This window comes from Octopus sinensis, linkage group LG4 (genome assembly GCF_006345805.1).
Source record: "Octopus sinensis linkage group LG4, ASM634580v1, whole genome shotgun sequence".
Taxonomy (NCBI): domain Eukaryota; kingdom Metazoa; phylum Mollusca; class Cephalopoda; order Octopoda; family Octopodidae; genus Octopus; species Octopus sinensis.
The window spans coordinates 152,862,139-152,876,316 of record NC_043000.1 but is presented as its reverse complement, the minus strand read 5'-3'; the positions used below and the strand labels follow the sequence as shown (position 1 = coordinate 152,876,316).

Below are 14,178 nucleotides of genomic sequence, written 5' to 3'. Positions count from 1 at the left end.
GGTAATAATAATAATAATAATAATAATAATAATCATAATAATAATAATAATAATAATAATAATGGTAATAATAATAATAATAATAATGGTAATAATAATAATAATAATAATAATAATAATAATAATGGTAATAATAATAATAATAATAATAATGGTAATAATAATAATAATAATAATAATAATAATGGTAATAATAATAATAATGGTAATAATAATAATAATAATAATAATAATAATAATAATAATGGTAATAATAATAATAATAATGGTAATAATAATAATAATAATGGTAATAATAATAATAATAATAATGGTAGTAATAATAATAATAATAATAATGATTTCATTTATTTGCCACTAGGGCGAAGGATGAGGATGACATTACAAAGTCAGGCCTAAAGTGTGGAGGTTCATTAAAAAATAATTAAGTATACATAATATACAATGAAATGGAATGGACAAATATGTAGTATACAAGTATACAAAGGTTAAAAAAGGGGGAGAGGATGATAGAGATGCAGCCCCCTAGAAACAGGATGACATTTATGGATAATCGAAGAACCCCACTATCCAAGATTTCCCTGAACACCAAGAGCAAGTGCCCTCTCCAATTCCTTCCACATAAAAAGCACCATCCGAACTTGGCCGATGCCAGCGCCGCCTCGACCGGCTTCTGTGCCGGTGGCACATAAAAAGCACCATCCGAACATGGCCGATGCCAGTGCCGCCTTGGCTGGCTTCCGTGCCGGTGGCACGTTAAAAGCACCAACCGATCGTGGCTGATGCCAGACTCCCCTGGCACCTGTGCAGGTGGAACGTAAAAAGCACCCACTACACTCACAGAGTGGTTGGCGTTAGGAAGGGCATCCAGCAGTAGAAACACTGCCAGATCAGACTGGAGCCTGGTGCAGCCCCTGGCTTCCCAGACCCCGGTCGAACCGTTCAACCTGTGCTAGCGCAGAAAACGGACGTTAAACGATGATGATGATGATGATGATGACTCACAGGTACCATCCACCCTTGCTATTTTCAAAACTTTCACCCACCTTCCAGTAAATTCACTCAAGGATAGCACTTCCCTCTCCACTCTCAATTTCTTTTTCAAGTGAAACTTGAAGTCAATGAGATCTCTACCAAAGAGGAATGTATCTGTCCTCATGCCTTTCGGCCTTGTCCACCAAACAACCTCTTTCGCGACAGCCACCAGGCAAAGGAAAACTGTCCTGCCTGCCTGATTGAAGGAGGGCAGCGGGGCAATCATCACTACAGACTCAGCTGATAGAAGGATCCATCCAACACATGACAGTAGCTATTCAACATAACCCCACAAGTTAGCAATGCCTGGACACTGGACAAGTCTATGCAGAATGGTTTCGTCACTCTGCATGCATCTCGGACAAGACCATCTGACAGCCCATCCATGCCTGCAGAGTTTATCTTGAACCAATAGCACCCCTCCGCCAAAGTAGCACTGCCAGGTCAAGGACATCTGGAAATTATCCATGATATTTCCCAAGATTTCAATTGTTGGCACAAGGCCAGTAATTTTGGGGATGGGAGAAGACAATTACATTGACCTCAGTTTTTGACTGGGGCTTATTTTATTGACCCCAAAAGGATAAAAGTCAAAGGTGACTGTTGAAATTTGAACCTAAAGATGGACGTAATGCAGCTAAGCATTTTGTCCATTGTGCTAATGATACTGCCAGCTTGCTACCTTAAAAATAATCCTTTCTACTATAGGCACAAAGCCTGAAATCTGAAGGGAGGGGATCATTGATTACATTGACCCCAGTACTTCACTGGTACTTATCTTATCAACCATGAAAGAATTAAAGACCAAGTCAACCTCAGTGGTATTTGAACTCAGGATCTAACAATGAACAAAATGCCACTAAACATTTTGTCCAGCATGCTAATGGTTCTGCCAGCACACTTCCATAATAATAATTCGTTCGTTTATTGGCCACAAGGGCTAACAAAAATCAATTAAAACATAAAGGGACAAAACACAGGATGAAAGTTACAAAGGGTTTTGTCCGTTTGAAAAAAGGTCCATGTACAAAAGCAGTATAACAACGAAATATAAGTAACAATTAACATTCCCAATAGGGGGAGGCGCTTCGAAAGGTTACTCGTGGAAAAACCCATAAAAACCACGGGAACCTGGTCAAAATGGGGGTAGAGAGCCCCTTTCTCCTTTTATATTTCCTTTTAATTTTTCACAGGTGTATCCTCAGAATTGGTCCGTTCATACTGGCCATTCTTGCGACATTCACCCACCTTTCAATAAACTTGCTACCAGGCAGCACTTCCCTCTCAACTCTCATCTTCCTTTTCAAGTGTAACTTGAAAAAGTTGATGAGGCCTTGGCCAAAGAGGAAAATGTCTGACCTTAGCCCTTTCAAACGGGTCCACCATAAGCACAAGGATTGGATTTTGTGGGGAGGAGAACAGTCGATCACATTGACCCCCCAGTGTTTCACTGGTACTTAATTTATTGACCCCGAAAGGAAGAAAGGCAAAGTCAACACTGACGGAATTTAAACTCAGAATGTAAAGATGGACGAAATACCGCTAAGCATTTTTGCACAGTAACAATTCTGCCAACTTGCAACCTTAATAATAATAATAACCCTTTCTACAATAGGCACAAGGCCTGAAATTTTGGGGGAGGGGATTAATCGGTTACATCTAATCAGTGTTTCACTGGTACTTAATTTATTGACCCTGAAAGGATGAAAGGTAAACTCAGCAGAATTTGAACCCAAAATGTAGTAAGAGGTAAAATACCTATTTCTTTACTACCCACAAGGGGCTAAACACAGAGGGGACAAACAAGGACAGACAAATGGATTAAGTCAATTATATTTACCCCAGTGCATAACTGGTACTTATTTAATCAACCCTGAAAGGATAAAAGGCCAAGTTGACCTCGGCGGAATTTGAACTCAGAATGTAACGGCAGATGAAATACCGCTAAGCATTTCGTCCGGTGTGCTAACGATTCTGCCAGCTCACTACTGCCTTGACGATGCCAATGACAACTGCTAATGTCATAAGATAGATCCAGTTGTTAGGGAAGTGGAGGGATTATCATAATAAAAATACAGAAATTTATGTTCTATTACTTTCTATAAGAGTAAAACCAGTAATTCTTCGTGTTTTACTAAGACTACATTTATGAATCCAAGAACATGTGTTTACTTTATTCTTTAGACTTCTGTTCCCATGAAAACAACTCTCAACTGCTTCACAATTCACTCTGCTCACAGGATACTGGACAGTGTACTCATGTTGCACATTTTGGACTCCACAAATAAAATTAAAAATAGGCCATCTCCCTCATTCGAAAACTCTAGTTTACTTACCAACTTATTCAAGAACAATTTGCTCATAGCCCCTCTCTCTCTCTCTCTCTCTCTCTCACTCACTTTTTTTTTAACCCAAGCAGCAAACAGCAGTATGCCAAACAAACAAAAAAGTCATACAGAAATTTATTTAATCACATTTTATCTTATTTATTTACTTTAATTAATTAATGAATTATTCTTTATTTACAAATTAGATCTACTGATTAAAAAAAATATGAAAAAAAAACAAACCTTAACTAAACAAGTTAACACCCAAAACAGTTATGACTAAGAAATATTCCAACAAGATTATAGTATCACAGAGGAAGTGCTTCAGACGCCCAACAGTGTTATGACTAAGAAGCAAAAACGGTTTGACATTTCAACAGGCTAAAAAGGACCTAACTATTTGGTTATGATGGTGGACAACTCCTGCTCATACTTGTTTCATATTCTAGCAAGAAAATAAACTGTTTTGATCAGTCAGGTCTTACTTGTAATAGTAAAAGACTTGATGAGAAATGAGACACGTTCATATTTTTTTAATCTGAAGACCCAACATTCAACCCATTCTGTGTTTATATTATCTTCCAAATATATATCATACAGGATACAAAATGTTTATAAGCTTGTTCCAAGATGATTGGGTATTAAAACTAATTTTATAATAGAATTATGTAGCATTGATCTCAAGAAAATGTACACACACACACTCATTTTAAATACTTTTGAATGCATTTTTCCTTTTTTAATGATATCCAGATATTCCTTGAAAATATTAGGCACAGGCATAGCTGTATGATAAGAAGTTTGTTTCCCCACCATGTGGTTTTGGATTAAGTCCCACTGCATAGCAAGTGTCTTCTACTATAGCCCCAGGCCAATGAAAGCCTTGAGAATGGATCTGGTTGACGGAAACTGAAAGAAGCCCATCATTATGCCCCACCCCACTACACCACCCTGGCTCCTGCAGACTACCCAGCCCTGTCATCTATCTTGTACTCTGCCTGTCAACTCTATCATCATTGTTATCCTGACACTTGCCCCATCTTACTCTCTTATACATCCCTCTACTTTCCTTACCTGAGGGTTCATTGATCATCCATCCTTCAACCCTACCCAATTTTTACAGTTAATCTACCTCATTATTCCCTCATCTTCTCCTCCCCAAACAATCTTGCGAATCACCCACTTATCCACTTCTACTCACCTTGTGATTTGAGGGGCCACACAAGCACCCTATCCTCATTATTTCTTTGCTGCTCCTACTGATCATTTCCATTTTCTCTTCCTCTCCTTTCATCTGCTAAATATGAGCAGCCACGCAGATCCTCTTCAAGAACCAGTTCTGACTCCCTACCACACTTCACTCATACTTTATCCCTTTGTCCCCTAGCATGATGCTGGCCCCACCTCCCATGGGATTCATAGTCCTGCAAGCTGCATGGAAACCTTGATAATGCTGGTGAAATGAAACAAGCACCAAATACATGCTATAAAGTGGTTGGAGTTAGGAAGGGCATTCAACCATAGAAACAGGAGCACAATGCAGTCCTTGGACGTATCAGATCCTATCAACTCCATCCAACCCATGCCAGCATGGGACATGGTCCTCAAATGATGAAGATGATATTTGTGTTTATATATGTACGTGCATGTATGGGGTTACTATCACCATGAGGGTTGGTGACAGGAGAGACACCCAGCCATTGAAAATCCATCTCAAAACATTCCATCCAACTCACGCAAGCATAGAAACAGACATTAAAACTATAATGATGATGAAACTCTTCATTGTGATACGTTTGATATTTTCTATAAGAATGCATAAGAATGATGTGTTTGTAGCTCTGCTTTTTGTAACACTTAAAATCAGGCAATGTTCCTAAAGCTGGATGCCCTTCCTAACACCAACCACTCCAAGAATGTAGTGGGTGCTTTTTACGAGCCACCGTCACAGGAGTCAACTGATGGATAAACAGATAGCATAAATATTTATTATTGACTGAGGATAGGATAGTCAACAATAAGAAAAACATCAACAAAAACAAATAAAATTAGACACCACAATACTTACATTCGATCGTCTAGAATGAGAGCACGGAGACCAGCTCCACTTTTGTCATCTGCTTTCTTTGAAAAACAGGTGTCACTCACTGAAATTAATTAAATTAAATATGATTAAAGAAAAGGGAAAAGTTAAAGTGTGGATAAATTATTAAAGAATTATTAATAAAAACGTAACAGAACACAAAGCAGAACTCAATATGTTAAACTCGTAACTTCTTAATCTTCATGTACAAGATCTGAGACTTGGGAATAAGAACTAAAAATACCAATTCTATTTCAGCTGTTATTTTGCCCCAGGTGAGAGCCATGATCAAATCCTTCCAGCTAACCAGCAAGGTGTTTTTCTTTTTCAAGTAAAGTTTATCTAGGACTACATTACTCAATGTATCTTTCTTGTAACTTCAAAGATATTGTGAGACCACAAGCAGGGTCCCTCATTGACAAAAACAGTACTTCAGCTTTTGGTATTTAACCCCAGGTCAACACTGAGCAAACAGACTTATGGTCAAAGATATTCCATTCAGCCATGACCATTCCATCTTTTTAAAAGAATGCAGGACTTACATTTTTGAATGTCCTTATGATGGTAACATATGATCTGAGAAGACTTGACTTCTGTTTCTCTGAGATCAATTGACCACGTAGAGACACTCTTGTGGGCTCACATTCTATTTCTTCTAACTATTTTAAATATTTGAGTTCTAAAGATTTCCCTCAACATGCCATTACATTTGTCATATGTTTTCTGAGAAAACATCATGCAACAATAGTTTCCAAGTGTCATGCAACAATGGTTTTGTATTCATAGATGTCTTGCAAACAACTTGCACATGCAAGTGCTACCAGTTAAAAGCTCCGTATACCGGAAGCCAGCAAGTGTATGGGGTCATCAGGAGAGAATGCGTGCCGTTTCGGGGCCTACCTCTCGACAGCATCAATGCGCACCAGATCCCTCACTGATATGAGGCCCCGCTTGCTAGATCAGCTGGTTATGAAGTTTAACTCAATATACTTCTAGCCATCGCTCATAGTCTAGCAAAACAAAGGAATATTTAGAAGAAAACACTTAGGTTAGAACAGTGGGCCTCATGAACAAGATAAGGCCTAAAACTTTGGGGAAGTGGTTTAGGAAATTAAATTGACCCAGTACTTGACTGGTACTTATTTTATCAACCTCAAAAGGATGTAAAGCAAAACTGACCTTGGCAGAATTTTAACTCAGTTAAAACCAGATGCCACTATGCATTTTGATAAGCATGTTAATGTCTCTGCCAGCTGACCACTTTAATGATAATAATCCTTTCAACTATAGACACAAGGCCTGCAATTTTAGAGGGGGAGTCAATTACATTAACCCCAGTGCTCAACTGGTACCTATTTCATCTACCCTGAAAGATAAAAACGCCAAGCTGACCTCAGCAGAATTTGAACTTGGAGCGTAAAGGTAGATTAACTGTCATTAGACATTTTGTCTGGAATGCTAATGATTCTGCCAGCTTGCTACCTTAACAATAATAATAATGGCAGTTTCAAATATTAGCACAAGGCCAGCAAGTTCAGGAGAGGAGTTAAGTCAATTACATTCACCCCAATATTCAACTCGTACTTATTTTATAGAGCCACCAAAAGGACGAAAGGCAAAAATCAACCTCAGTGGAATTTGAACTCAGATCTGACAAACGAAGGACAAACGAAATGCCACTAAACATTTTGGCCAGCGTGCTAACGATTTTGCCAGCTCACCACAATAATAGTAATAATAATAATAATGATAATAATAATAATAATCTTATTGTGGTGCTCATATGCACTACAATTCATAGGAAAAGGGTAAAAGAGGGGACAGAAAGCAACAAGTCAAGTGAAAAATGACAGCAATAAAAGCCAAAAGTAGATGCACAGTATACATCATCATCATTGTCGTTTAACATCCACTTTCCGTGCTAGCATGGGTTGGACGATTCTACCGGGGTCTGTGAAGCCAGGAGGCTGCACCAGGCCCAGTCTGATCTGGCAATGTTTCTACGGCTGGATGCCCTTCCTAACGCCAACCACTCCGTGAGTGCAGTGGGTGCTTTTTACGTGCCAGACGGGGCTGGCAAACGGCCACGGTCGGATGGTGCTTTTTACGTGCCACCAGCACGGGGGAAAAAATTTAAAAAAGACAGAAAAGAGTAAATAGGCCAAGGGGAGAATAGGGTGTGTATTCACATCAGAAATAGCAATGTCAAATTTCAAGAAGCTTAGAATTTTTTGAAGGAAGCCAAGTCCCAGTAGTTAACAACATAAGTAGTTTATTCCATGCTACCACTAGAGAATATATTCTATGCTAAAGATAATATAAAACAGAAATAGATGAAGAGAAGTTGGAAAGCAGACTCCTCCAATCCATGTTAGCCTTCAAGAAAGGTGATGGGTGTGCAGAATGTGAACGGAGAGAATAAGAAAAAGAATATAATAATAGAAATTTTTAAATTTCTAAGTCTCTCTAAAGGAGATTACGGCAGCGGTACTGGATATTAATAGTTATCGCCAAGCTAATATGGTAGTCTTATATTTATGGACTACCATATTACCTTGGCAATAACTATTAATATAATAATAATAATAATAATAATGAAATTATTGTATACAGTGCTCAGGTGCACCACAACTTGTCAGAAAGTGCATATAAAGTACATGCAGTAGTGTACAAATGTCTGGGTCAGATACATGCTTGCGTGTGTATGGAGGGGAGAAAATCAGGTGTAGTGTTGGCGAATCTCAGGAAGCATGGAAGTTTTGAAGGATGCAGTGCTCCGACAACTAATATTGGAAAAGCAAAAGAGGAGAAAAAGGATGTTGCAAATATCTTGTGACAGTTGAGGATGTTTGTAAATTTTTCCCTTTGTCTTCAACAAAAATTTGGTATTGAACATTAAGAAACAGGAATAGTGAATTTTCAATATATTCAAGGGTTGTTATTTAACTGGGAACTTGGTCTGTTCTGTAAGTGGGATTGTTCCCACTGACAATCGACATAATAGTTACAGTAAGAGTAGAATTTAACTTTAGCTGAATTTGTCTCATCATGCTTATAGGCGTAGGAGTGGCCGTGTGGTTAGTAGTTTGCTTACGAACCACATGGTTCTGGGTTCAGTCCCACTGCGTGACACCTTGGGTAAGTGTCTTCTACTATAGTCACAGGCCGACCAAAGCCTTGTGAGTGGACTTGGTAGACGGAAACTGAAAGAAACCCATTGAATATATATGTATATATATGTATGTGTGTGTGTGTATGTATATGTTTGTGTGTCTGTGTTTGTTCCCCCAACATCGTTTCACAACCGATGCTGGTAACTTAGTGGTTCGGCAAAAGCGACCAATAGAATAAGTACTAGGCTTACAAAGAATAAGTCCTGGGGTCGATTAGCTCGACTAAAGGCAGTGCTCCAACATGGCCACAGTCAAATGATTGAAACAAGTAAAAGAGAGCAAAGAGAGTATCACCATCATTGTCTTATTGTCCACTTATCCATGATTTCATGAGTCTGACTGAATTTGTTGATGCAGACTTTCTACGGCCAGATGCCCTTCCCATCACCAACCTTTACTTGATTCCAAGCAAGGCAATGTTTCCCCATGACTAGACATGTTTTACCTAAGAGCAGCAGGTTGAAACAAACATAGTAGCATAGCTAGCAGAGAGATTTTGTGAGGAGACAGTCCGTCTCAGATGGCGCTTGTATGAGGGTGGAGCACTTTTTAGGCTAGTATAAGCGGTGGGGATGGCAAACACAAGGGCTGCCGTGGGCGTCACACATTCTAGTAACACCATCGAACAAATACCACAAGGTATTCTATTTAACGCTCCAACAATCCTGTCTGCTTGCTGTCGTGTGTATAATGTTTGTTACAAAATCTTTCTACAATAGGCACAAGGCCTGAAATTTTGGGGAGAGCGGAAAGTCAATTGTGTTGGGCAAGATTGGAAATGAAGGACACTGCTTGCATGATGGTGATGCTCATTTACAACTATCATGTGATGTCCAGATAAGGAGATACAAATACACACATACATTCATACATATATGATGGGCTTTTTCAGTTTGCACCTACCAAATCCACTTACAATGCTTTTGCTCAGCCTGGGGCTAAAGTAGAACTGCCCAAGGCGAACTGACTGAATAACAGATTGGGTGGGTATCTTCAACAATAGCCTTTTACCTAAGGGTAGAACTGCAGATAAAATTGCTATAAGATGAAAATTGTGGAAGCCCGATGACTGCGCCGTACCAGTAATTCAAAAGGCCAGCATTGTTACACAGTGTCACACTGATTCTATCTGAGGATTAAATTTAAGTACAAGTATCCATGGAATATTAAGTCATTAACACTATAATTCATTAAAGAGATAATCCTCTTCATTGAACAAGTGAAAACTCATTGTCAAATGCAAGAAAAGATCCTTTAATTTAATGTATGTCTCTAAGTTTGCTTGATTGTCCACATCACTGCCAAATCTACTGAAGTCTTATCAGTACCAAAACAAAAATGGCTCTATGCATCAGCCACATAGCTAAGGGAGGACAAGGGGATGGTCTGCCCTAGACAGTGCTTTTTCAAATATGCTGTATAAACTCTATGATGCAGTAGAGGACGGGGAGTGAAGGGGTGCTCCACCAAGCAGTGGCATAGCTTATCCCACTGCTGTGAATATAAATAACTCATTTAAAGGCCTTTGTCATAAAACTTCCTTCTTCAGATTAAAAAATAAAAAAAATGTCTTGATTTCAAATTTGCTTCAGGAATTTTACTCTCTAATCAATTCATTTTATATATATATCAGGTCAGCTAGTTGTCTGGAATAGGTAACAGATAGTCTAGGAATATTACCTGATATGGGCCAGAATCTAATCACAGATAACATTAATCCTCATGTACATCTCAAATGTTTTTAATTCATCATATCAACTGGCCGAGGAGTTTTACTATTTTTACAGTGGTTGCTCATGGCAACTGACCAGCTTTTGATATGGTTACTATAATGGCAAAAACAATTGAATGAAACAGTCCTCATAGAAAATCTAACTTTAGCCACATAGCTTCACATAGAAAACTGAGATCACCATACAAGAAAAACAAATTAACTTTGAAAGATATTTTCCATTTATATTACTCTTTACTCTTTTACTTGTTTCAGTCAGTTGACTGCGGCCATGCTGGAGCACCGCCTTTAGTCGAGCAACTCGACCCCGGGACTTATTCTTTGTAAGCCCAGTACTTATTCTATCAGTCTCTTTTTGCCGATCCGCCAAGTGACGGGGACATAAACACACCAGCATCGGTTGTCAAGCAATGCTAGGGGGACAAACACAGACACAAACATACACACACACATATTATCGTTTCGTTTAACGTCCGTTCTCCATGCTAGCATGGTTGGACGGTTCGACCGGGGTTCTGGGAAGCCAGAAGGCTGCACCAGGCTCCAGTCTAATCTGGCAATGTTTCTACAGCTGGATGCCCTTCCTAACGCCAACCACTCTGTGAGTGTTGGCGTTAGGAAGGGCACGACGGGCTTCTTTCAGTTTCCGTCTACCAAATCCACTCACAAGACTTTGGTCGGCCCAAAGCTATAGTGGACGACACTTGCCCAAGGTGCCACACAGTGGGACTGAACCCGGAACCATGTGGTTGGTAAGCAAGCTACTTACCACACAGCCACTCAACTTAACTTTAAAATCTGTAGAAAAATTAAAGCATGCCCTTTCCTAAGAGGGTGCAATGGATGGCACTGCTCCCACACTTTTCAAAGTCTCAAAGTCATGGGTGTCACTACAGAGCCTGCATAGACGGAGAAATTGGGAATAGGGGATAGAAAGCTTGGTGTGTTTATGGTGGGAGGAGAAGAAGTTGAGGTATGAGTGTGAGTTTGTGTGTTTGTAGTGGATGGAGGGGGGGGGGAGAGGAGTGATGAATGCTGACTGAAATGTCAAGGAAGGAGACAGAGATAGAGCAGGAGAAGTGGAAGGCAGGATGGAAAGATTTGACAAAAGAGAGGAAGAAGTCTGAATGTTCACAGAAGAGTGAGATCGCACCAATACAGTCGTCAATATAACGGCTGTATAGTTCAGGGGTGGGACCAGTGAAAATTGAGAACATTTGAGCCTCAACATAGCCAGCGAACAGGTTCGCATAGTTGGGGCCCATTCTTGTTCCCATAGCCACTCCCGAGACTTGCTGGTAAAAATCACCAGCGAATGAGAAGCAATTGAGTGAGAGGACAAGTTCGGCCAGATGAACGAGTGTGGTTGTGTCGGGTTGGGGATTGGGTCGAAGGTCAAGGAAATGTTGGAGTGTACGCAGCCCTTCGTAGTGAGGGATCACTGTGTAAAGGCTCTGGATGTCGAGAGTGAAGAGAAGTTTAGAGGGACTATGAGGGAAGGAGAAAGGGTTCAACAAACGAAGCGCATGATTGGTGTCATGGATGTGAGAGGGGAGGGAAGCTACTAGGGGCAAGGACACGGTCAAGATATCTGGAGATGAGTTCAATATATATATATATATATATAATATATATATATATATATATGTATATTATTGTCTGGGGAGAGTTATTCTGATTTAATACCTTATTAATTAACACAGACTGATTCAATTTCCACTCATTTATTTATTTTTCAATAAAAAAACTAAAAATTAAAATAATAAACAAAATAAAAAATTAAATAAGTAAATGAGTGGAAATTGAACCGGTGAGTGTGTTAATTAATAAGGCATTAAAACACAATGACTCTTCACAGACACAACAAAATATGCTTCAACACACGAATTCGCAGAAAGAATCTTGCAAACCAAATACAAAAACGAAATATATGTTATGTAGTTAATTCTATGTCCGGTCATAGAGTGACCAATGGTTTCGGATCCACAAAGGGCTTAGCCCCAAGGACGGCTTTAGAGTCTGACGAGACGTTCTTGGGGCTAAGCCCTTTGTGGATGCGAAACCATTGGTCACTATGACCAGACATATACTTAACAGCATATAAATACATTACTGCTCTATGCTTTAGGCTGTGCTTCTTTTACGGATATTTATATATATCCGTAAAAGAAGCACACTCTAAAGCATATATATATGATGGGTGTGTGTGTATAGCTAGCTAGATAAATAGATAGATAGATAGATAGATAGATAGATGATAGATAGATAGATAGATAGATAGATAGATAGATAGATAGATAGATGGGTATAACTACAGAAATAAGCATCACCACTAACTTTGTTTCCTAGTAGCTTTCTGAAAAATGGATATTATTTTTAAATTAAATTTTCTGTTAATACGTCTCAGATGGTGTAAATTACTATTATATCGGAATCTGTTGTGAAAATTATGCTATATATATATATATACACACACACACTCATTAAACAGCGGCAATTTTACAAATTGAACAATAAGATTGAATATAAAACGATATAACGTTATAAAGACAGAGGAAGGGACTCAAAACTATATTATTTAGGCCGATACTAAAAGTTAATGAAAAGGCATTCGGCAGTCGGTGATGTGAGAGCAGAGAGCAGACTCTCTCTCTAAACTAGAACCACATGATGTACATGCCGTGTGTATGTATAATGAAAAGTACAAATATACATATTTTGCACAAGGTTATTTACCCGAGCGACTTAGTTAATATTGAATCTTACGCTAAAGAATTTCTTTAGAATATATCCAACGCAAAATAATTATAACTGTTAGTTTTAGTTCTGTGAATTATGAACCGTAGATCATCGGGAATGGATAAAGGATAAATAAATACAAGAAAACGGTTTGTTAAACTACAACATTATAAACCATAATAACGTGAAGAAGCGAAGTTGGTGCTGCCAAAAGCCAGCATCGACAACTGACGTCAGTAACAAAGGCAATGGAATTGGCTTCAAAAGAATTCGATGTGAGTCTCAAATATAGTTTAAATAAGTGGTTTGTTTACCTGTGAGCAGTCCAACCCTAATCCGATTACGCACTTCGTTCGGACAGTCCGCCATTGTTACAAGACACGATACTGCTATAGACACGGCAGTATCCCCACCCTTCCTTTCATAGTTTCTTTACCAGTCGTGAAATATCGCACATTCTTCCGTTTCTTCTCTCATTCACAGCTAGGCATGTGCTTGTTTATAGACTTATGCGCCACACGCTACGCAACAAAACCCAGCTGACGTTATTCCAAGAGAACTATTAAAGTATTTAAACAAAGATTTTACTCAAAGTATATATATCTTCTCAGCAAACCTATCTTTATTACTATTATTAAAAAATTTTTGTACATTAAATTTCTAAATACCTATTTCTTTACTACCCACAAGGGGCTAAACACAGAAGGGACAAACAAGGACAGACAAACGGATTAAGTCGATTACATCGACCCCAGTGTGCAACTGGTACTTAATTCATCGACCCCGAAAGGATGAAAGGCAAAATCGACCTCGGCGGAATTTGAACTCAGAAGGTAGCGGCAGACGAAATACCTATTTCTTTACTACCCACAAGGGGCTAAACACAGAAGGGACAAACAAGGACAGACAAACGGATTAAGTCGATTATATCAACCCCAGTGCTTAACTGGTACTTAATTTATCGACCCCGAAAGGATGAAAGGCAAAATCGACCTCGGCGGAATTTGAACTCAGAACGTACCACTAAGCATTTCGCCCGACGTGCTAACGTTTCTATACCTATTTCTTTATTACCTACAAGGGGCTAAA

At 39.0% G+C, this 14,178-nt stretch overlaps 1 protein-coding gene across 1 annotated transcript in view; it reads right to left on the bottom strand.

Annotated features, from left to right (window-relative positions):
- LOC115210672 (gephyrin-like) overlaps positions 1-13,554 on the bottom strand; it is a 177,343-nt gene extending 163,789 nt beyond the window's left edge. Inside the window, exons 1-2 of the mRNA XM_029779333.2 lie at positions 13,404-13,554; positions 5,431-5,509 (exon numbers count right to left, since the gene is read on the bottom strand). Of these exons, the coding sequence (XP_029635193.1) occupies positions 5,431-5,509; positions 13,404-13,458 (134 nt within the window). The 5' untranslated portion in view covers positions 13,459-13,554. The remainder of the gene's footprint in view (positions 1-5,430; positions 5,510-13,403) is intronic.
- Between the last annotated feature and the right edge of the window lie 624 nt (positions 13,555-14,178).